Here is a 25,390-nt window from a genome sequence, read left to right as displayed (position 1 = left end):
TAAAACCAAGTTAGCACAATAATATTAGATAAATACAAGTATTTGACAGTCACCAAATTGCCCAGTTTTGACTTCGAGTTTCTCCTCCGGAAATCCTAGGTCGAACCGACGCCTACTGTTCCCTCGCCGGGGAATTTGTCCTCACCTACTCCTCTCAGGAGAGTTTACCTATTGCCAGATCGGTCCTCCAAATCGACTAGACTTTCTGCCTAGGGTTACCACCCTATAGGACATAGGGTTACCACCCCCTACGGTTTTCTACCTGCCTAACTGCAGCTAAGACTTTCCATCACCTAGGGTTACCACCCCCTAAGGATTTCTACCTGTCTAACCTCAGTTATGACTTTCCACCACCTAAAGTTACCACCTCCTAGGATTTTCCACCTGCCTAACCGCAGCTAGGACTTTTATCTAAGAACACTTAGGACTTTTCTGCAATCTCATTCAAACTTGTTAGACAACAAATAATCTTAACTTTGAACCCTTTGACATAATCTAAACACAGGTTCAATTGTCTGGTGCTTCCCGCGCCAACAATCTCCCTCTTTTTGATGATGACAATCTGGTTCAAAGTTAAGTAAAATATAATAATAATTAAGGAGTTTTAGCATGAGCATAAATACAATAATTTGTAAAAAAAACATTCCTTATGCTCCCCTTTCACAAAAATTATGTTTCACTTAACTTTAACCTCTCGCTCCCCCCTTGACATATATCAAAAAGAAAATAAGTAGAGAAAAGGTTATTTAACATGTAAAGATAGGAAAATGTTTAACTTTAAGCTCCCCTGAAAGGTAGTAAAAAGAAACTTAGCTAATTTTTAAGAGTTAAAAATAACTTAGCTTTTGAAAAGAAACTTAGCTAAACTTAACTTTTGAAAATAATTACTTTGAAAAACACCTAGCTAAATTAGAAAGCTTTGAAAATACTTTGCTTTTACGGGATTTTGATAAACACTTAGGTTTGAAAAAGATTTTGATAAAACATTTAACTTTAAAAATAATTTCTTTGTAAAAAAAACTTATCTAAGAAGATGAATTCTTTTCAAAAGAAACTTTATCAAATACTTAGCTTTATCAAAACTTAGTTAAGTACTTAGCTTTTAAAAAAAATTGATAAAAAGCTTAGTTAAGTACTTAGCTTAAAAATAAATTTGATAAAAGCTTAGTTTTAAAAAAAAAATTGATCAAAACTTAATTAAATACTTAGCTTTAAAAAGATGTTGATAAAAGCTTAGTTAACTACTTAGATTAAAAAGAATTTTCATAAAAAACTTAGTTAAGTACTTAGTTAAAAAATTGATAAAAAAACTTAGTTAAGTACTTAGCTTGATAAGAAGCATAGTTAAGTACCAAAACTTATTTTTCTAGATACAAAAATATTTAAACTTACATTTTCAAATAAAATATTTAAAGGATTATTTAAAAAAATAGTTAAACAGAAAAATTGAATTTCTTTTTTTTTAAATTTTTTTTTTTTAACTTTTCAAAGAGCAAAAAGAAAAGTTTAACTTTGAAATTTTGGAAAAGAATACTTTAACTTTACAAAACAAAAAAAAAATTAACTTAACTTGACTCCCTTTACTCCCCCTTGATTAATGCCTTAAAATATTTTAAGGATCCTAGAGTCCAAGTATGTATAAGATAAAAGAAATTATCTATTTTTCTAATTTTCCAAGGTAATTTTCTATTTTCTTGATTTTCCATCTCACATTTTCTAAGTTATTAAACATATAAAACTTATGAGTTTTGTGAGACGGAGTTAAGTTTATTTTAATTTTATCAATATTTAAAAATATTGAAATTGAGATTTTAAAATATAAGTTTGAATTTTCAATGAGTTTGAATTTCAAATTTTAAAATATGAGTTTCATTAAATTTAAACATTTGACAATAATTAAAATTTTAAAGATTTTGAAAATATATTAAAAATTAATTAAGTTTGAAATTATAAACTTACATATTAATTATGATTTGAAAATAAATTATCTTTTAAAAATAATTAAGATTTTGGAAATCTAAGAATTAATAATTTGAAATTTAATTATGATTTGAAAATTAATAATAAAATAATTAAGATTTTGAAAATATAAGAATTAATAATTTAAAATTTAATTATAATTTAAAAATTAATAATCAAATAATTAAGATTTTTAAAATTCATTATGATTTTAAAATTAATTTTGAGATTAATTATGATTTTGAAATTAATTATGAATTTAAGTAAGATTTTGAAATTAATTATAATTTTATAATATTTTGAAATTAAGATTTCGAAATTACTTAAGTTAACTTAATTGAATTAATTTTAATTAATTTGAGTTTGGTTAACTACTTTATATTTTAAACCTAGATCATTCTCACCCTTTTTCTAAATTATCAATCAAGGAACCTTATAGGATTTTGTGATATGGTTAATGTTATCTTCAATTTAGATTACAATCTAAGAATTGATTTATAATTGAGTTAGACTAAGGTTTTATAATTAGTCAATTAAATATTTATTTCAATGATTGACTTCTAGGCTGTGGCGAGACACTATACCTTTTTGGGTATGAGATCATCCACCACTTCTAGACAAAGCCTTTCGAAGAAATTGAATATTTAATTTCCTTTCTGAAACTCATCGGTCTAACTAGTCAAGTGTGAACCAAGTCTAGGTCCTTATCTACCCTAGTCTAAGTATGTATAGTGAAAGCAGTAAAGTAAGCATCAAACAAATCTATCTATCAATAAAAATGATCTTTCTATCGGCTCCTCCTGGATATAGCCTCGATAAGGTCTATCAAGGTAGTGGATTTGATCCTTGGGGACCCAATATTGACCAAGTCCAACTTGATTAATCAAGTTTGACTTGGGAACCCATGCTTAGACTAATTTTCTATATGTTCTATTTACAAGTGATAATTAAGATCTGTATTTTTGTTTAGCCTTAAATCCAAGTTCGGATCAGTTGTAAATGACTCTTTGTTTTCCGAGAATCAGATCAAGATTCTTAGAACCCAAGGTGAATCGTTCCAATGTGTCCTTAAGTTCTTTAACTTGAGTTTTCAAATTAGAATTTTCTTCCTCAAGTTGTTGGACTTGAATTGAACTTTCATTTTGAACTGGCTCAGTTAAAGGACTTAGTTTAGTCTCCTCCTTAAGGATTGTTACCTCCTTTTGGAGTGACTTGACTCGGAGGTTGGATTTGGCTAACTTACACATGAGATAATTAACTAAATTATGCAATTTATCTATATGAGAATTTCTTACAGTGGAGTTAGGTCCTTCGGAAACGGATATGAATCCGTTACCTCCTTTTAAAGTGACTTGACTCGGAGGTTAGATTTGACTAACTTATGCATGAGATAATTAACTAAATTATGTAATTTATCTATCTGAGAATTTCTTACAGTGAGGTTAGGCCCTTCGGAAGCATATACGGATTCGTGGCTTCTCTCAGATTCTGTTTCTGACTCGCTCTCGATTTCAAATTCGTTGACTTGTTCTCGAGCTATAAGCGCAAGGAAGCTCATTTGTTCGAGCTCTTCGCCAGAGTCTTTTGAAGAAGACTCATCCCATGTTGCCTGCAGTGCTTTCTTCTTCCTTTGCTCCTTCGTTTCCTTTTGGATTGGACAGTTAGCTTTGATGTGCCCCTTTTTGTTGCAGGCATAGCAGGTTACTTCATACTTCACTTTAGGACTTGATTGCACCGTCTTGGACTGAATCACTTTCTTGATGTCTTTCTTGGTGAACCCTTCCTTCTTTTTGTAGAGTCTTCGTACAAGGTTGACGAGTTCGGTTGCTATCTCATCGTTGTCATCTTCTGAGTCCGGTTCATCTTCAGACTCGGGTTCAGTTCAACATTTTACTTTTGATTCCCGTGTTCTGCTTGTTCCTGCAATCAAAGCAATATCTTTCTCGGCCGGAGTAGTATTAGTTTGTTCATGAAGCTCAAACTCAGAAAATAATTCATCTAATTTAATTAATGACAAATCCTTGGACACTTTGTAAGCATCTACCATGGATGCCCACAAGGTGTTCCTCGAAAATGCATTTAATGCATACCTAATGACGTCGTGATTTTCAACCTTCTGTCAGATTACGTGGAGTCCGGTCAGTAGATCTTGTATGCAAGCATGAAGCTAGCTCACTAACTCACCTTTCTGTATTTTTATATTATATAATTTATTCGAAATTAAGTCTTGTTTGCTTACCTTTGTGTCGGAAGTGCCCTTGTGTAACTCGATCAATTTTTCCCACAACTCCTTTGCACTGTTGAAGGGACCAACCCAGTTTAGCTCTTCTTTGATTATGCCACATTAGACAGTACAGGTTGCTTTTGCATTAACTTCAATCTTCTTGTGGGGTAGTGTGTCCCATTTGTCACAGGGGACGAGGACTCCATCTTCGATGGGAAATGTGAATCCAGTCTGGATTATTATCCACATTTCCACCTGAGTCTTCAGATGGTACTCCATTCAGCCTTCCAGTAGCCGAAGTCTTCGCCGGAGAAGAGGGGAGGGTGTGCAATGCTATACCCTTCTTGGTGGGCCATTGAAATAAAATCTCACATACAAGAAAAAATTACAAATGTTCCAAGACTTGGTCTTGGATTAATAGTGCAGGAGAAAATAAAATGCTAATTTCGTGATGAAATAATAATAATAATAAAATATTGATAAAATATTAATAAAATATTAATAAAAATTATTATTTCAAATTTTGGTAGATGCGATATTTCACTAATACTGACCAATGGTAAAAAGATGAAAAATAACTTTTTCAAAAAACGAAAGGTGTAAGAATATAATTTTTGAGAAAATGAATGAAAAAACAAAACTTGCTCAAACGATAGTTGTACCAATTCAAAGCAACCCTGCTCTGATACCAATTGTAGGATCGAAAAGCACTAGAGGGGGGGTGGGGTGGGGTGAATAGCGCTCGTAACTAATTCATCCGTTTTAAAAGAATCGATCAAAGATACATAGCAGAATAGTAAACATCAAACACAACACACCAAGATTTTACTTGGTTCAGAGCCTGCGACGACTTCTACTCCAAGGCCCGCACGTAAAAGTGCTTTTGATGGGCAATCACTATAGCTTAAAAAATTTACAAATCAAAGTACACTTTAAATAAAATAAATAAAAAGTATACCGACAAATAAGAAAAGTGAATTTAAGGCTTTCGGTTGTCGGTATCAAGTTACAGCTTTGTCGGATCGTTCTTTGAGCAGTGCGCAGTAGAAAGATTGTTAAAATAAAGTGTATCTTTGCCTCTGCTCGAACCAGGCTTAAGTAAGCCATTGAGTGTGCCTTCAGCAAGGATTCTTATCCCAAAATCGCAGCATCGATAACCTATACGGCGTTCACTACTTATCCATCCGAAGACGCCTCCAAGCTCCATGGAGGACGCCCTCCATCAAGCGTTCAAGGTGCCTTCAGCATCCTTGGAAGGCGTCTTTTGCCCTGCTTCCTGCGCAGTTGCAGCGAAGGCACCCAAGGTGCCTTCAACAGCCTGGAGGCGCCTTAGACATTGTTTATCTGAGAATTCCCTTGGGCAACTTTATTCCTACAAGGCATATTAGTCCACAAATAAAGTATACCTTATAAAACCAAGTTAGCACAATAATATAAGATAAATACAAGTATTTGACAGTCACCGGACTGTCCGGTTCTGACTTCGAGTTTCCCTCCATAAACCCTAGGTTGAACCTACATCTATTGTTTCCTCATCGGGGAACGCACCCTCACCTACTCCTCTCAGAAGAGTTTACTTGTTGCTAGATTGATCCTTCAAATCACTGGACTTTCTGCCTAGGGTTACCACTAGGGCTGCAAACGAATCGAGCCGGCTCGCGAGCTTTTCGAGCCGGCTCGAAAAATATTCGATTTGTATTCAAATTTATCGAATTCGAGCCTAACTTGAACATGTTCAAACTTTTTTTCGAGCTGAACTCATGCCCAAATTATATTGTTTGAGCCGCTCGCGAGCCTTAATATTTATTAATATAAGTTAAATATATATTAAATAAATAAATTTTGAGCAATAATTTGAATAGTTCGCGAACATGTTCGAATATTTCGAGTCGAATTTGAACCCGAGCCTTAATTCGAACTGAACTCGAACCAAACATTTTGAATTTTTCGAGCTTCGAATCGAGCTCAAACTTGAATATACTTATTTTGAGCCGAATTCGAGCCTTAAATTTTTCTGTATATTCGGCTCGATTTGATTCGTTTACACTCCTAGTTACCACCCCCTAGGATCTAGGGTTATCACCCCCTAGGACCTAGGATTATCATCCCCTAGGGTTTTCCACCTGCTTAACCGCAACTAGGACTTTTCATCACCTAAGGTTACCATCCCATAGGGTTTTCCACCTGCCTAACCTCAGTTAGGACTTTTCATCACCTAGGGTTACTGCCCCCTAGGATTTTCCACCTACCTAACCGCAGCTAGGACTTTTGCCTAAGAACACTTAGAACTTTTCTGCAATCTCATTCAAACTTGTTAGACAACAAATAACCTTAACTTTGAATCCTTTGACATAATAAAACACAGGTTCGATCATTTGGTGCTCCCCACACCAACAATTATATTAACATGTTAGATCACCAATTAGGAAATCAAATTCAATAATATCATCATACAAACAATTATATTTAACTCCATCATTTAATAATAAAAACTTTACCTTATCTAAGTTTCTTGTGAATTACTTGAGTTTGAATGATAATATGAAATAGATTAAGATATGTGAAACAATGATATGTAGCTCAAGAATGAGGTACCAATCAAATTGAACAATATAAGAATTAGACTAGGAGGTACTATTGCATAAAATCTTTATCACTCCTTGGAGCATTAGATGAGGAAGCAACCATGCGAGGGCTAATCCCTAGGAACTTGCTACCTCTCAAAGAAGTAGCGGAGTGAAAAGAGTAATGCTTTGTTTATTTGGAGGCGTGGAGGGAAAGAAGTTTATCATGGAAATATATCCTTAGGAAAGGGGAACAGAAAGACGAAGGATAAAAAGTAAACGAGGAGAAGGGAAAGGAAAGGCAAGTAGCAAAGACAACTACGAGGTCGTGACTCACGGGCACCTCGGCGATGATCTTGCCCACAACCTTGCCATGAGGTCGCGAGGCCGAACCTTAGCTCCTGTTTGTGTTTGCTAGTGGCCGGAGAGGGGAGAAGAAGAAGGACATTAGGGAAGTAGAAGAGGAGATGGCGATGATCGGGTCGACTCTAGGATGGGGAAGATTGCTCGATGTGGTAGGCGGAGTGCTTCGACAAGGAGTCCAAGAAGAAGGGAAGGGAAATTTTGAAATTGCACATTTCTTGCTCGCTTTCGTCTAATTTCGAGGGATGACAAATAAAGATAAAAATAATCAGTTGATGAATTTGAAATCTTAATTCTTGTGCAATAGATCATTTTTTTTCTCATCCATGCTTTAGAGTAAATAGGACATAAAGGAAGAGGGAGGCGACGATTCCCTAGAAGGAGGAATCCAAAGAGGGTGTTGATTTTCAAAGGAGGTAAGCTATTTGGCAAAGAAAGAGAAAACATTGAAAAAGGACGGTAGTAATACATGGATGATTATGATAAATAAATAAATCAAAAGTTGTCCTTTTTAATTATATTGTTAAAAGAGTATTTTTTTTATTTATATAGTAAAAAAATATTTAAAAAAAATATTTTATTTATGTCAAATTATTCTCACATTCCACGTAGCTAGTTATTTAATCCTATGCCATATCCACTCACATTCCTTCACCCTCCAAATAAAATAGATAAATCTTTTTTTTTTTTTTTTTTCTTCTTTACAGCCACCTCATATTGCAATCGGGCGGCTATCTAATCCATCGCTCCCTTCAGAACCATTCCGAAGCGAGACACCGACGATCGCTGCCTTTGAGTCTCTACCCTGCCCTCTCATCTCGCTCCGCTACTCCGCCTCCAAAAATAATAAACGGCAAGCTAAAATGCTGAACCCGACTCTCTCCTTCTCGTCGTTCTCCCTGCATCCACCACCGCTTCGAACCCTAACCATCTCCTCCCCTGCTCTCCTCTCTCTACGCCGACGTCTTATCCACAGGAGGCCCCCTTCTCCTCCCTCTTCCTCTTCCTCCATCTGCCTCTGCGCCCAAACTGATGCCTCTTTTCTCCACCAACAGTATCCCCCACAGGAGGACGGCCACTGGGACGCCTCCAACTACGAAGCCTTGCTCCGCGGAGGCGAGCAGGTCACCTCCGTGCTCCAGGACATGATCAAACTGGTATTTTTTTCTTCTACCGCAACTCGTTCCCTTGCGCTGGATTCCTCTTGTTTTCCTTATCGTATTCCTGTACTCGCAGTTGGAAGACATGGACCTGGATGAGGATTCTGAGAGGGTGGCAGTCGAGATCGCTGCGCAAGGTGTCATTGGGAAGAGGGTCGATGAGATGGAATCCGGATTCATGACTGCCATCGAATACATGATTCAGATGGCCGAGAAAGATAATGACGAGCAGGTTTTTGATTCCTGTATTTTGAGCTAGAAAGTTTCCTCTCTAAATATGTTTTTTTTCCTAATGAAGGATTATTTGTTGCAATATATGAAAATCAGCAACAAGTATACTTACCTCCTCTTGTAGTTTGTTGCATAAGTATGCTACTTGCTATTCGATCCCATTTTCAATATAGTTTCTTCTTCCATGAAACACATTGGTAGCTGCAAACTTGCATTCTCAGCCGTCTAACTGAATCATTTCTAACAATGCACCAAAGTATTATTGTGCTGGAATGGCTAACTGCTGTTGCTTTTTGTTACTGTGTCCAGCGCAAGTCGCTCTTGGAGGTGATTAAGCAAATAGTGTTAGATCATCTGGCCAAGAAATGTCCACCACATGTGAGCCCCATTCTAATGTGTATTCAGGTATTAATAGAAATTTTAAATAATTAATTAGTCTATATTGTAGGTGCAAGTGATTGGTCTTCTTTGTCGAACACCTGAGAAAGAAAGCAGGCATGAATTGTTACGACGAGTTGCTGCTGGTGGGGGTGTGTTTAAAAGTGATAAAGGCCTTAAGGTGCATCTCCCTGGGGCAAATCTTAATGATATTGCCAACCAAGCTGATGATCTTCTGGAGGTACATGTGAAGAATTTTCTTTATTATAAATATTTGCTTCTAAGCTTATTTCAGACTACCAAGCCTTTTTGTTGTATCTAGCTGTCTATGATGGCAATCTTCGTGCAACTTTAGTATCACAACCGTCTTGATGACAATAGAAGAGGGAAAATAACTTAAAACTTTGCATACAGAAATATATGTTATCATATCCCACATCCTCTTAAGTTCCTTCAACATCTAGAGACCACAAACATCTTGATGATATTAAAAATTGGAAAATAAATTATAACTCTACCTGGAAACATATATCTTATTGTATCTCACATTGTCTTGAACATCTAGACATCACCAACATGCTATGCAAAACAATGAAGTATTTACAAGTTAGATAATTTCCTATTTGTTCTCTCTGTCATGTAGTTGTTAATGTTGAATACTTTCGAAGATTCCCTTAATTGTAGGGATTATGATTGATTTAGATTAGCTTGATTATACAGATTGTGATTGATTGTAATTAATAGACATACCATAATTATATGATCTTTTTTCTATCCTTATGTATATAAATACCTAAATGTAAGCGGATTATTGGGATGAGAAATATATGGTCTCTTTTTCTTCTATATGGTATCAAAGTCAAGTTCTCCCTTTTTTGCAGTCCGTTGCTGTTGCCACCTCCTACTGTTATCGCTTCCTACTGCTGCTATTGATTTTGACGCCGACGCCCCTTTTTGCCCATTTTGGCATTGATGCCTTGTGCTGTTGTTTTAGGCACGGATGCCCTTTTCTCCCAATTTTCGCACCGACGCCCTATGTTGTCGATTTTTGCGTTGATGTCCTTTTCTACTTCGGGTTCTTTGTGTGATCACTAGCCGACACTAGTTTTTCCTCATCTTCCGACACTTCGGCTATGATTGCTCGCGGTTGTGGGTTCTTTCGGGGTCATAATAGTAGTCACGGTCGTGGTTGTGGAATTGATACCACCAGTAGTCGTTTGTGTGTTCACTATGGCCATTTCAATCATGCCTCCGAGAAGTGTTGGACGAAGTTTGGTAAGCCTAATTGGGCTAATAATGCATCTATCGAACTATCGACTCCATCATCATACATTGACGGTTCTGATGATATGGTCTCTATTTCTCGTACTGATTATGAGAAATTGCTTCGCTCTTCTTCTAGCATTCCCTCTGCCATTGCCGCCTCATCCTCTCGAGGTGTGTTTGATATGTCTCGTGATAAGTCTTGGATGCTGGATTTCGGTGTGTCTGCTTATATTACTGGTAACAAGTTTGTTTTCTCTTCCTCTTTTGTTTCCTCATCTTTATCCACTGTTTGTCTAGCCAATGGTACTTATTCTCCGATTACGGGAAAAGGTGTTGTTAGACCCACTGCAAATATCACTCTTGATAATGTTCTTTTTGCACCTAAATTCTAGCTAGCAAAAGCTCACAATTGTTTTGTATCTTTTTATCTATCCTTTTGTATTATTTAGGACTTGCACACGAAGAGGATAATTGGTAGAGGACATGAGAGTGATGACCTATACTATTTGGATTCGGGTACACCTATAAGTTCCCAGGCATGCTCAGGAACAACAACTGTGTCTCCTTATCAATGGCATTGTCGTCTAGGTCACCCATCTTCTTCCACTATCAAAAGTTTAGTTCCCGTTCCTACTGATTTCTAGTGCGAGTCTTGTGAGTTTAGCAAACACCATCGTACTTCTTTTTCTTTTAGAGTTGATAAACGTAGTTCTTTTTTTACTTTTGAACTTGTTCATTGTGATGTTTGGGGACCTAATAGAGTTGAGTCGAGAGGAGGTTTTCAGTATTTCATAATTTTTGTTGATTATTCTCGCATGACTTGGTTATATTTACTCAAAAATAGGAGTGAGGTTCTTGAGGTGTTAACATCATTTCATAACGAAATAAAAACTCAATATTCTATTGCCTTGCTTATTATTCGTATCGATAATGCACTTGAGTTCACTCAGTGTCTACATTATGTAATTCTCATGGCATAATTCATCAAACCTCTTGTTCATACACTTCCCAACAAAATGGAGTTGCTGAATGCAAATACCATCATATTTTAGACGTAGCTTGTAATTTTCTTTGTCACATGCATGTTAAGTTTTTGTGGGGTGATGTTGTATTCACAACTTGCTTTCTCATAAATAGGATGCTTTCTATTATGTTATATGGGGATATCCCCTTCTTTTGTCTTCATCCTGACAAATCTCTTTTCTTTGTGCCTCCTTGCATATTTGGTTGTGTTTGTTTTGTTCATAATTTTACTCCTGGCTTGGATAAATTGTCTCCTCGCTCTATTAAATGCATCCTGCTTGGATATTCTCGCACACAAAAACGATGTCATTGTCTTGACCCACTCACAAAACGCAGTTACACTTGTGCTGATGTTATGTTTTTTTTGAGTCCCAACCATACTTTTCCCCAGTGTAGCTTAGTGACATGATACATTAGCATCTCCTCCATTAACTATCCCACCATCCATGTCTCCTATTACAGATGCTCCGTCTCTTAAACCATTGCAGGTGTACACGAGGTGTGCTCGATCAGAACCAGATTCATGTCCCTCACCTCCTTTTCCTGCAGATCCTGATGCTCCTCGCCCCTCCAATATTGATTTGCCTATTGCTCTTCGTAAAGGTATTCGGTCTTGTACTAATCCTTTGTCTAATCATATTTCGTTTGATTACCTTGGTCCTGCATTTCGCGCTTTTGCTATTTCTCTATCATCTATAGAAGTTCCAACTTCCGACTCTGAGGCTTATCAACATTTGGCTTGGCGACCTGCAATGGATGAGGAAATGTCTGCCCTTATCTCTCGTGATACTTGGGAGCTGGTGGCTGCACCACCTTCTGTTGATATTGTTGTTGGGTATTTACTCTGAAATTTAAAGCTGACGGTACTATTAATCAATACAAAACTCGTCTTGCCAAAGGATTTACACAGACTTAAGGTATTGATTACTTTGAGACGTTTTTTTGCTACTGCTCGCCTGAATTTTGTTACAGTTCTATTCTCTTTGGCTGTCAATCAATCTTGGCCAATGTATCAGCTAGATGTGAAGAATGCCTTCCTTTACGGTGATTTGCACGAGACCGTGTTTATGCAGCAACCTTTAGGGTATGTTGCTTAGGGGAGAATGCTACTATGATTTGCAGATTTAAAAAGGCTATTTATGGTCTTAAATAAAACCTTAGAGAATGCTACTATGATTTGCAGATTTAAAAAGGCTATTTAGGTCTTAAACAAAACCTTAGAGTCTGGTTTGATAAATTCAGTAATATAATCAGTGTTGCTTGCTTCAAACAGTGCAAATCAGATCATTCTGTGTTTGTACGATTGAGCACAAATGAAATTATCATTCTTATTATTTATGTTTATGACATCCTAATATTCGGTAGTGATATATGTGGGATAGACGAAACTAAGAAGTATTTGTAGCAACACTTTGTGATGAGGGATATAGGACATCTTAAGTATTTATTGGGAATTGAAATTGCCCACAACAAATTCGGAGTTTCACTATGCCAACGAAAGTATGCTACAGATTTACTCAAAGAAACTGGATTGCTTGGAACAAAGCCGGTTGATACGCCTATGGATATCAATTCAAGTGTTTGGAATGATACTAAAGAGTTCTTTGAGGATAAGGTAAAATATAAACGGCTTATTAGGAAACTCATCTACTTAATATTAATGAGGCCTGACATCTCTTTTGCAGTTGGAATAGTCGTTCGTTTTATGGATAAGCCGAACCAAGTTCACTGGGATGCCGCTATTAGGATTCTTAGGTATATTAAGAAATCTTCGGAAAAAGGGTTGTCATTTAAGAGAAATGAGCACCTAAAAATTGAAGCTTATTCTGATGTCGATTACTAGATCTAAAATCGACAGACGATCCACTTTTGAGTATTGCACTTATGTAGGGGAAATCTAATAACATGCGAAGTAAGAAATAAACTATTGTTACTAGGTCGACTGTCGAAGCTTAGTACAGAGCCATGATTCATATCATAACTGAGATGTTATGACTGAAGTATTTACTTGAAGAATTTGGGTTCACTTACAATCAACCACTGTCAATGTACTATGATAACCAAATAACTATTCACATTGCACAGAACTCCGTTTTTCATGAGATGACTAAGCATATTGAGGTTGATTGTCACTTTATTCACGAGCGTGTAATGAGCTAGAAAATTATCACTCCATCCACATCATCATCCAACCAAGTTGCCTATGCCTTCACTAAAGCATTAGGAGAAAAACGATTCTCAGAACTCTGTGACAAGTTGGACATAATTGATATATATGCTCTCGCTTGAGGGGGAGTGTTGAATATTTTAGAAGATTCCCTTAATTGTAGTGATTATGATTGATTGATTTAGATTAGCTAGATTATAGAGATTGTGATTGATTGTAATTAATAGACATACTATAATTATAGGATCCTATTTCTCACCTTATGTATATAAATATCTACATGTAAGCGGATTATTGGGATGAGAAATATATGGTCTCTTTCTCTTCTACCGTTAATGTTTGGATTAAATTAATAATGCCATTATCAAGGAAATTCCCACAACATCTAATACCAGCATTGATTTATAGACAATGGAATCGAGGCCAACTATTCCTGATCGAAAATTGCTTGCAAGGCTTGTGATTATTAGGGACGAAGCTCGTAATATGATGGGTGGTGGGTTATTGGATGAAAGGAATGATCGTGGTCTGAATACTTTACCTGAAGCGGAGGTTTGTCTCTTTTCATTTTCTGTCTTTCACCAAGTAATTGCTCTCTTCTTTTAGCTCCCAAATAATTATTCTTTGTTGAAGGTTATATAGGTGAACAATCGTCTCAATTACTGCTTACTAATTCTTGCATCTTTATATAGGTTGTGAAAGTTTCAGCATAAAGCACATTTAGTATATACATTGTTTTATGGATTATGCCCCCTTTTCACTTTTCTAAAATGATGATTTAAAATTATGATAGACATCAATGACCTTTATTTTGTATATGCAGTTTCTGAGAACTAGATTGAGCTGTGAAATTGATTTTTGGTGATGTGATGGCGATTTTAGGAAAAGAAAATAGAGATGGCCTGCAAATGACTATCAAATCTACATTACATGCTTAATTGAGAGGTCTATATGCTTTAACTCTTGATTATTTGGAATTTAAGTGGCAACAATATATTTGGTTTACAAAATATTGGATATGATCAATGTTGTAAATGACGGTAGACAGTGGTGGGACGGTCAATGACTGCCTACTATCTCGGCCGCCCTAGGCGGTTAATATTTTTTACTATTTTTTATACATAATATTATAAATAGTCATAATTCTTTATGACGTTTATGCATAAATAAGTTTCATACAATATAATTTATATAAGATATAGATAAATATATAAATGCAACTAACAAGATAATTAATAAAATTCATCATCATATTAATACTAAAAAGTAATATCACTAATACCCAAAGTCTAAGTTTAAAATTCAAAGTTTCAATCCAACATGCAACAAGCCAACAAGTACTAGACTAAATATAACTAATCTTCTAAATCATCTACACATGCACCATCAATTACATCCATAATCCTTTCATCATCGGACTCAAAATCAACATTTTCTTCATTCTCTTCCTCCGATGTAACTAAATCCTCATCAAGTTCTCTAATGAGGATGTTCCTTGCGCTCCTTGGTTATAGCACTTCATCCGCTCCCGAGGCCTACGCCACCATTCTCCAAGTAAGTCCTGAACCTAGCTCGACCTCATCTTTATTGCCACCATCAACAAACTAACCTTGAGCTTTACTAACTTGAGAGGATAGAAGCAAATCTCTGCCCATTTCTCTTTTACTCTTCCTCGTAAGATTGACATTGAATTTGACATATATAAGATGATGTTTCAAGCCTATTCCTCTTCTTAATATGTATCTAAACAATTAGAAAATTATTAAAAGAAATAAAAAGAAACAATAGATAGTATAATTTATGAATTACTATTTTCCCCTTTAAATTGATTCTAATTTCTTTCACACCCCGATGAACTACTTGTCAAAGAGAGAAATCTTATTGTCATTTTTTTTGTATGTTTGGAGTGCCACCACCATACTTGGACCACCATCCAATTTAAAAAAGTAAAGAAGCAAAAAAAATAATAAACGCAAAGGCCAAAAATAGGTAAAAGGGACATGTATGTTAGTGAATAGAAATAAAGGAAAGAGATGTAGCCGATCAAAGTCATGGTACACATCTAGCTTCTCATATATTGAGACCGCCATTTTTCTTTCAAAGTTTCCGGATTTACACTTATATTTCAACAATTTAGAAATGGTGATTGTATATCCTTGTCGGTGGAAAAAAAATTCTCTCAACACAATTCCTGAACCCATTCATAATGTTGGTGACATTTTACATGCTTGTTTTAAGTAAAAAATCAAATTCAACAAGTAAGCGGCATAATGCGAAGGATTATCAAGTCTACCCTTCGACTTCTCATCAATAATCTTCAAAATAGGGGTGACATTTTCTGTTTTTTTTTTTGAAAGTCTTTATAATCTCTTCCTTGGCTTGTTTAAGTGTACCTAATAAAAAGGCTTGAAGGCTTTTTGTTACCGTCAACAAGGCATAAAACTTTCACTAAAGGGGTGAAAACATTCAAAGCCAAAGAAGCGCCATTCCAAAAAGAGATACTTTTTACCGTCACCTCCGTCGCTTTCCCCTTCACACTACTTAATTTTGTGTTGCTTCACTCGGATGTAAACATAAGTCTCAATTAATCTTTCTTGCCTTTGAGACTTTCTAAGGTTAAAATGAAGTAGCAAATCTAATCACCCGGGCCTCACAATGTCCCTCTTCTTGGTATATTTACTTATAATAGTCAAAGTTCTATGATGTGCATAGATGAATATTGTTAGGCCTTTGATTGTATGAGTCGCACAATAGGTCCAAAACATTTGAGATTGTGTAACCTAGAACAACTCTGCGACCGACATATTGTTTGTTGCATTGTCTGTCACTACTTGAACAAGATGTTGAGGGTCAATTTCATTGATGTGTTTTTCCACAGACTCAAAGATGTAAGCCCCGGTGTGTGCCTCCATGGATTTTTCAATAAAACCCAAGAATGAAGTGCCTAGTTTGCAATTAACACATAAATTCATAATGCTTCTCCTCTTGCGATCCGTCCAAGCATCGATCGTAATTGAACCTCCATTTTTCATCCATTCTTCATGTTTTTAGAGATAATTTGGTCTTCTCAACTTCTTGTTTCAAAAGTGGATCTTTTAGAAGATATTGACTTGGAGGTTTGTAGCTTGGGCTGAATTGGCCAACCGCCTCTATAAATTGTCTAAAGCTTTGATTGTCAATTCCATAAAAAGGAATCCCTACTTCATAAATCCATCTTGCAAGGTACTCGTGCACATCATTTGTAAACTTTAACTTCAATGCATCATTTATGTTTTGTTGTCTTACCTTTTTGTTGGATTGATTGCAGATGTCCACTTATCAATAGGCCCGAGGTGTTTTGACTTCTTTTTAGAAGAATCTCTCTCCATTTGATAATTTTCATCCTCTATATCAACACCTATATTTACTTGTACCCTCTCTTCTTTTAGTTCTTCCACCCTTTCTCGCTTATAATTCTTGTTATTTTCAAGACAAGTGGACATGCTTCAACTTGCCCTACAATACCCGTAATATGATGCTTCATCTAATAAACTTCTCTCTTAATAAGCCTCTTACATAATTTGCATGTGATGCAATCTCTCTTTTCTTTGTAATACAATACCCCATAATCCCAAACAATATTACTAGATTTTCACTTTAATTCCACCTCTGGTTATTTCTCATTTTCCGCCATTAATCTTCAATAATAAAATAAAAAGATAAAAAATTAGAAGTTAGAAGAACAATGTACTATAAAATATATTAACTAAAAATAAAAAATTAATCTAAATAATTTTTAATTTTTAGTGTGTGTATATATATATATATGTGTGTGTGTGTGTGTGTGTGTATATATATATATATAACTGATATGTTGTCCGACACCTCCCGTGCGATCGTGAGCAACGCGCCTATGTAGCGTTGCCACCTCGATTTCTTTGCATTATTAAATTTCTTTTATTCTCTCTCCCCTTTCGCCCTCTATTCAAAACCCCGACATTGACTTTTAATCTTTTGACTTTCCCAAATCTAAGGCGCTTCAAGCAACGCAACCGCATACTTGTTCTCAAGCTAGCTGAAAGTGAGATGAGTTTGCCACCGCAAATGTAGTCGACCTTGCTTTGCTTAGCACCCCACTCTATTTTCGATCGTAAGTCTTTCCACTCCACTGTAGTTTTTCAACTTTGTACAATATCTTTTATTAAGATTTATACTACAACGTACAAGCCCTAGCTACTACAACGTGTAACAGCTACTTGAACAATCCAAACAACATTTTCTTACCATTCTTTTGGTTATATAATTTGTAGAGAACTTGCTAAACATCATTTCCTACATTTCATAGCAATGATAAGTCGTTTCATTTTAAATTGTAATTCCCTCTAATCCCAATATATTATTAGGATTTATACTACAACGTACAAGCCTGACGCCTGCTAAAACGTGTAATAGCTGCTTTGACATTTAACTGCTACACTGTGTAGCAGCTACTTTGACATTTAGCTGCTACAACGTGTAGCAGCTACTTTAATATTTAGCTGCTATAACGTGTAGCAGCTACTTGACTGTTACAACGTTGTAACAACTACTTCGACATTTAGTTGTTACAACGTAGAGTTAGCTAATTATCCAAGTAGTTGCTATACGTTGTAGCTGCTAAATGTCGAAGTAGCTGTTACAAAATTGTAGTAGTTAATTATCCAAGTAGCTGCTACATATTGTAGCAGCTAACTGTTCGAGTAGCTGCTAAGCAGCTAAATGTCCAAGTAACTACTTCAATGTGTAGTTGCTACTTGGTAAGTCATTTCATTTTAAATTATAATTTCCTCTAATCCTAATATATTGTTTATACGTCATTCTAAATGATCTATTTAATTAATATAGGGGAAAACATATGTTATTGGGCGTCAACTGGATGTTTATGAAACCTAGATAGAAGCATCTACATAAGTTAATCATTTTAACGACGCTATACACCAGTCCTTCGAGAGTAAACATGAAGCAATAAGAGTTTTTGAAGCCTACAACATACAATCTTACAATGTTGATTATTTTTGATAAAATTTTATTTTTTTTGGTTATATAATTTATAGCAAACCTGCCAATTTAAGTCATTTCAATTTCCCACAATTTATCCGATGGTAAGTCGTTAATTTAAGTTGTAATTCTGTCTAATCCTAATATATATTATTAGGATTTATGCTACAACGTAAAATCCCTAGCTGCTACAACGTGTAGCAGCTATTTCGACTGCTAGCTGCTACAACGTATAGTCGCTACTTAGACTGCTAGCTACTGCAATGTGTAGCAGCTACTTTGACAGCTAGCTGCTAAATGTTGTAGCGGCTAGTTGGACACTCCAAACAACATTTTCTTACCTTTTTTGGTTATATAATTTGCATGAAACTTGCCAAACATCATTTCCCAGAATTCATTTGATGGTAAGTCGTTTCAATTTAAGTAATTCCCTCTAATTCTAATATATATTATCATGTATGGTGTGAAAGCAAAATTATATTGTGAAATTACCGTTTTGCCCTCATGGTTTCGGCAAAAGTTTTAACCCCTAAATTGGGCGTGCAATAAATATTTCAAAAGATTCTCATTGAAAGTAGATCGGTGGCCTACACTGTCTTCATCTATCAACCTCACTGCGACTACTTGTTTTCTTCTCCGAAGCTTTGCCTCCATCGTAAGTATTTTGTTAGGGTTTAGTGTTTTGATTCTCCTCCTTTTGTTTAGAGTTTTAGTTCTTCTCCTAGCTGCTACAATGGCGTTGAATGATTATAGGTGTTTGGATTGAAGATTTACTTTCAGGGAATAGAGGTTTTAAAAAAGGTTATAACATTGTAGCAACTACTCGACAGTAGGTGCTACAACATAATTAAACCCTAATGACTGCTATAATGTGATTAAACTCTACAGTCCATATTGACTTCTCATTATTGGAGCAACTACTTGACCGTAACTGCTACAACGTGATCAGTAACCATGTTGTAGCAGCTAGTATTGTAATGTATCATATTATGATTAAAAAATGACATTTTATTATATTATAGTTGAAAACTAATAACATGGTAATGAAGCCCAATGATTATCACTGAGATCTAATATATTTGTTTGACAGAATTAAATGATGAGCCAGAGAATTGCTTCACGTTCAAATCGTAAGAAAGTGCATTATAAAAGTAATTATCCTCACTTCAAGGCTTTTTTATCATCACTAGACATAAACGACCGGCGAATGGAGTTGATAAATGGAAGCCTATTTACTTGGGCCGTAGCTATACTTGAAATTGTAAATATCTGAAGCCTTATACAAAATATGTTTGACAATTGGGGAGTCAAAGCCAAATGTTTCATCTTTCATAATAAGAAGATTAGCTTCACAAGGAAAGATGTTTCATTGATTCTAGGACTCCTAGACGAAGGCGACGAAGTTAATTTACAGCAACATGCAACCGTCACCCTACTATTTCTTCAACACTTCAGGAATATAGAGTGTTCACAACAATCTTCATCTGCTGAATTTGATACTCTCTTTTACCAACTTTTAATTTTGTATTTCTTTGTTTGTGTTTTATTTATTACTACTAGCAGTATATTTAGATTACCAGTACAATCACTAATTAATTGTATAGATGATTTTGAGAATTTTGATAGATATAATTGGTGTAAGGTTGTATATGAGTATATGAGCCCACAGCTAGGGACCATTGATGTTTTCACAGAGGCCGAAGCTAGAGGGCCTTGAGAGAAATCAAGTTCTCATGCTCAAAAGGTTTGCATATCTCCTCGTTGTAAGTTCATAAATTTGATGATAGATTTATATATTTTCGCGTCGCTGGATTCGGACGATGCATCTGGACACATCACCGGGCTTGAGCGATGCGTCTAGGACTGTTGTCGGGCTTAGGCAATCCTTCCGTGCTTGCGCGACAGATCTGAACCTATCTTCGGGCCCGCGTGATGGGCTGGACTCGTCGCTTGGCCCACGTGATGGGTCAGGACTCGTCGCCAGGCCTAAGCGATGCGTCGACACTTTGCGTATGCCATCGGTCCAGCCGAAATGAGACAAGATTTCACTCCGAAATATAAAGTCCTAACCTAATGATGACAACAAGTGATGATCGATGACAATGGCGGGTCAGAACAGCTACGGCGGTTCGAGGCGAAAGGAGGTGAGTTTTTTGAAATCAAAGTACCGAAGGAGTTTTTTAACTGAAGTTGCTTTTTTGACCGTCTTAAAAGGCCGCTTCCGACAAAAACGGGGTGGGTGATGTCTGCCTCCTGCCTAGGCCGCCGACCTCCTCAACTTCCATTTAGAACATTGGATATGATGGTCATCATTTAGCTAGTCCCAAGACACAAATTAAGTTCTCACGGGACGAGTAAATGGTCATTGCATAGGGCATTGCCACCTAAAGGTCTGGAGGTCATTCCTAGTAGCGAAATGCTTGCCAGGGTCCTACAGTAAATTTACTCGTGATTTACCTCTCTACAAATGGCTATCAGACCGGTTGTGTGGGACATCCGGGGTCCGCGTATGACTTTTGCCACCAAGGACACAAATGAAGTGAGTTTTTCAAGCACCTCATACATAAATTCATTGTATTCTTATTATTCTCCAAGCCAGATTACAATCCAAGTATATATAGCTTGTAGGCCTAACTAATTATTAAAAATATAAACATTTTAAAAATATTTCTAATTAATTTGTAGAAATTTTTTCCTATTATATTTAATCTGCCTCCCAAGCTAGTGTATATATCTTGTCTGTATGTATGCCGTTTATATAAATATTAAAAGACACTTTGAAGATAATAAAGATACAATATTAGGATAATGTTTGATTAACAATGCACTTTTGCTTGTTCTTCAAAAGAGCTAATGCGTGATGATCCTTGAGATAAATACCTTTAAAATAGGTAGTTGTGACATATAGAAGACAAAGTTGGTGACTATCTTCAAGAGACAATATAATCTTGCTAGTATTGAACAAAGTTGGTGACCATTGAATATCCCTCTTAAGCTGAAAACATTGAAGAATTTTGAAGCTTGTGAATATGAATTACAACTTATGGATAGAGAGATAAAGATACATGAGGTTCTAGTACTTACTATTGAATAAGAGTTAATATATGTGTGTGTGTGGTGGCTGGAGGTGGGGAGGGGAGAATTGTGCACAGGTCCATATTTCTGTGACATACAGGTAGATGCTAGAGAGGAAACTAAGTTGACATTATTTAAGTGAAGAGGATTCTGTGAGAGTAAACTAATCTATCTTTTCAAAGTAACAACTAATGGTGAGATTAACGAAAGTGTGATGGTTATAAATGAAATTAGAGTTCCTACATCTTAGAGTGGAGAAATCTGCTAATGAGATTCAGAGTGGGGGAGAAGATGATGGAAGAGAGATAATCTTTAGAGAAGAGAGATGTAGGAAAAAGACAAGTACTAAGTAAATTACATCTTAAATCATGCACACAAGATGAATGAAGATAACTAATGGTGGAATTGGAAAATTTACAATTCTTAAACTCCAGGCAATGGGCAAAAAGATAGAGGAATATTTTAGGATTGTGGAAATCAAATGCTTTAAATCTATCAACTTTTATTCGTTAGTACTCTATATCTTTATTTTTTTCAAGATATAACATTTTTGAAACAAAGTTTACTTTTTTTTTTTTAATTTTGTGTCGCCTTTGATAAATTTTGGATTATTTGTATATACCCTCACATGCGATTGCATAATGCATTATATAGTTGGTTTAATGAATAAGACATACACGACTAATGATAGTGAGATTTGAGGGGAGAAATGAAGGATGAAATAGCAGTGGAGGAAGGATGAAAGGTCACATCATTATATCAAACTAGCTACATCCTCCTAAAGGGAGTGAACGAGAAAATCCTCAACTACGAGGGATTCACTTTGATACCAAGCCGAGAGAGATTTTATTTACCAAAGCAGATTACATTCAGGTTGGGGCCTAACTAATTATGTAAGTTGCAGCTTATTATTGCTTAGGAAACATTGTTAACTGATTAATTAAGCATTTAATCTATTTAATGCAATACCAAAATCTAACCATAAACTCATACAAAGAATTAGAACAAAATTTATAGAGCTTGGGTATTACTATCTCACACAAAGATTAACAAAGAGGAATTATATTGATCAGTACATTGAAACGATAATTTTTAATGACTCAGCTCTAATTAAATTAGGAAATATCACAACTTACAAAAAAAATACAATATTCTAATAAATTTCTTGGATATCTTCATTTAGTATTCTCCCCATTTAAGAGGTGATGTAAATAGAGTATTGGCACTTAAGAGAGTTGGCAAAAATTTCAGGTTGCTCATCCTTTTAGAGTGAGTAAGAAATAATATGTGATATACATAGTGTCTTCATTCTCTTGGTTTTGTGATCTCCCTTCTGGTAAGTAAGAAATTGGGGCACTTTATTTTTCCTTTTGAACTTTGACTTCATTTCCTTTTATATTAATTGCCCCTTTCAATGAATTAGAAAGGGACTTGGTTTATCATAGGGCATAGGGTAGGGATGATATCCACACTTGGATTGTGATAATGCTATGAATGACTATGCAAAAGCACAACCTGCGACAAAATCAATATACGAGGACAGAGGCTTAAAATTCTTGTAGTAAATTATCATGCTCTTCAATTAAAAAATTAAATAAGTGGTTAAATAGGTTGGTAAGTTAAATAAACAAGAAATATACTTTTTTTTTACAATATAACTAAATAAATTGGATATAGATGCTTTTAAAGAAGATATATGAGAAAATGCTTTATAATGATTATTATTTATCATTTTTTTCCTTGTATTGCCATGTGTTTCTGGTATTAGCTTAGTAGAAATCTTAGCATGATGACAAGTGGGTCAATAAGAAAAATAACTCATTAAGTCGATGAGTTTTTAAGTCATGAAGGATTATAAAAGGCAACATTAGTGAAAAACTTAGTTGATTTACCCATTTTAAAATTGATGCCTCGTGTTCCTACTTTGTTTTGTCTATTTTATTCGATTTTCTCTTTATTTTTTCTCTCTCTAGGCCACATGAATGAGTAATAATTTTTGAGGCTATGCCCTTGTCAATCTCAAGTCAATATTTTTTTAAAGGGCTCGAGTTAAAAATATTACATCATTAAAGACTTATTAGAGGTTATTTTAAGGCTAAGTCATGAGATCTTTTAAAGGTCAACAATTAAGTGTAATTAAAAGTTCATTAGTTGTTTAGCAGGGGCTAGATGTTGTGTTTAAATTCAGTTTTAAGTTTAAGGATAGTTGATTTGTGTCTATAAATTTCTTAGATAATTAATTATTGAAGTATGATGGTATATATATATGTCTTAATAGCCATTTAGAATATTTTGATAAATTTCTCCTACTATTCCTATAAGTTGTTAGTAAATTGTACTCTCTTAACGGATGGCATGCTATGTTGCATGGATACAAATACGGATATCGTATCAAACACGACACGAATACTGGGATATATATATAGTTCATTTCAATTATTTTATTTTATTTTTTTGATTATTTTTTTTAAGCAACCGGTTGTGCCGATCAGATTTTGTCTTTAGGGTTTAAGGATTGAGTTATAGTATTAAGAAAAAAAATTTGAAGTGCTAACCGGTGTGCGACGAAAGATGTGTGGGATATCAAAACTCTCTCTATATATAAATTTAGTATTAAAATTTAAAAATCCCATAACATAAAGTCATATTACATCAATCATAATATCTATTACAAATAAAAAGTAAACATAACAAACTATAAAACACTAAATCCATCTTAAACAAGTAAAAAAAATAAACATCCATATCAGTCTCATCACTAACACCGCCTATGTTAGTAATTAATTTATTTCTTAATTAGTCCTAAATTTTTTATTATTTTTCAATTCAACCCTTGCAATTGAGCCCAAACGTATCTGGAAACTTGTCTCATCCATGTCCTAGTTGTATCTTAGCCATATCCGACTGGTCAAACTTTAAAGAAGTCAATGACACGGTTTTTGCCGTATTCAACATGCGTATTTGCGTGTTGTGCCCGTGCCCGACACTTAATTTTTTTTTTTTTTTTTGAGTGTTCATGCTACACAGATGGCATGTTACATTGATCAAAATATTGTTATTATTGATTAACCAATTTCTATGTATTTGGGTCACGGACACTTGTTTTAACATGATTCCTCCCTATTATAAGCTAATGTGATTGCAATTTAGTGTGCATGCTATTTTTTTATTTTTTTTTTAGTAATTCAGATATCTCACTCTTCGAACCGATTGATTGATGAAAATTATTTAGGTGATGTGTTCTAGTTCCTCCATGAATATATGCTTTTCTTCAATATGAGTGTAAATGAGGTTGTCTCACTTCTAAAATCATTCATGTATTACGTGCCAGTTGTAGTATTTTTTTCATCTAGTATATTGACAAGTACTGATAGTCATACAAAATTGTGTTGATAATTATAATTATGGTAGATAATGGAAAACAAAGTAAGGTGCAAGCAAAGAAGTTATCATATGCATATATGCAACTCGATATCAGTGTTCTGAATGGCGCTTGACGTGGCCGCCTAGGCGGGATGCGAACATCACTCACCCTGCTTTTGTCAAAGGCGGCCTTTTAAGGCGGTCAAAGTAACGATAGGTTAAAAATAAACCCTTCGGTTGTTTGATTTAAAAAAACTCACTTCCACCTCGAACAGCTATAGCTAGCTACTACTGTCATCGCTACCACCGTTGCTGTCATCTATCATTGCCTAATGTCGTCATTAATCATTGCCTATTGTCTGCCGTCATTAGGTTAGGCTTTTTTCTATATTGAAATTTTGTCTAGTTTTGCTTGAACCGGTAAACTCCGCCCATGATGACCGGTCATGGCCGGTCCCAAGCCCGGATAAAGGAGGAGGGTTGCGTTAGGTTGCCAGCCAGCGTCAAACTATGACAAATATTCAATGAATGAATCCATTAAACTATTGTGCTAATGCTAGGTTGTTCCCCGGAAGGAACGCGTTGCAGGGTCCGACTGTAA

General features: G+C 35.3%; 1 protein-coding gene across 1 annotated transcript in view; it reads left to right on the top strand.

Annotated features, from left to right (window-relative positions):
• Positions 1-7,214: 7,214 nt before the first annotated feature.
• LOC121972338 (protein PEP-RELATED DEVELOPMENT ARRESTED 1 homolog, chloroplastic-like) overlaps positions 7,215-25,390 on the top strand; it is a 29,555-nt gene continuing 11,379 nt past the window's right edge. Inside the window, exons 1-6 of the mRNA XM_042524020.1 lie at positions 7,215-7,262; positions 7,818-8,267; positions 8,347-8,502; positions 8,811-8,879; positions 8,950-9,120; positions 13,744-13,887. Of these exons, the coding sequence (XP_042379954.1) occupies positions 7,215-7,262; positions 7,818-8,267; positions 8,347-8,502; positions 8,811-8,879; positions 8,950-9,120; positions 13,744-13,887 (1,038 nt within the window). The remainder of the gene's footprint in view (positions 7,263-7,817; positions 8,268-8,346; positions 8,503-8,810; positions 8,880-8,949; positions 9,121-13,743; positions 13,888-25,390) is intronic.

Source organism: Zingiber officinale, chromosome 4A (genome assembly GCF_018446385.1).
Source record: "Zingiber officinale cultivar Zhangliang chromosome 4A, Zo_v1.1, whole genome shotgun sequence".
In the NCBI taxonomy this organism is placed as follows: Eukaryota; Viridiplantae; Streptophyta; class Magnoliopsida; order Zingiberales; family Zingiberaceae; genus Zingiber; species Zingiber officinale.
Note: the sequence above shows the minus strand (reverse complement) of the source record. Positions and strands in the feature narration are given on the sequence as shown.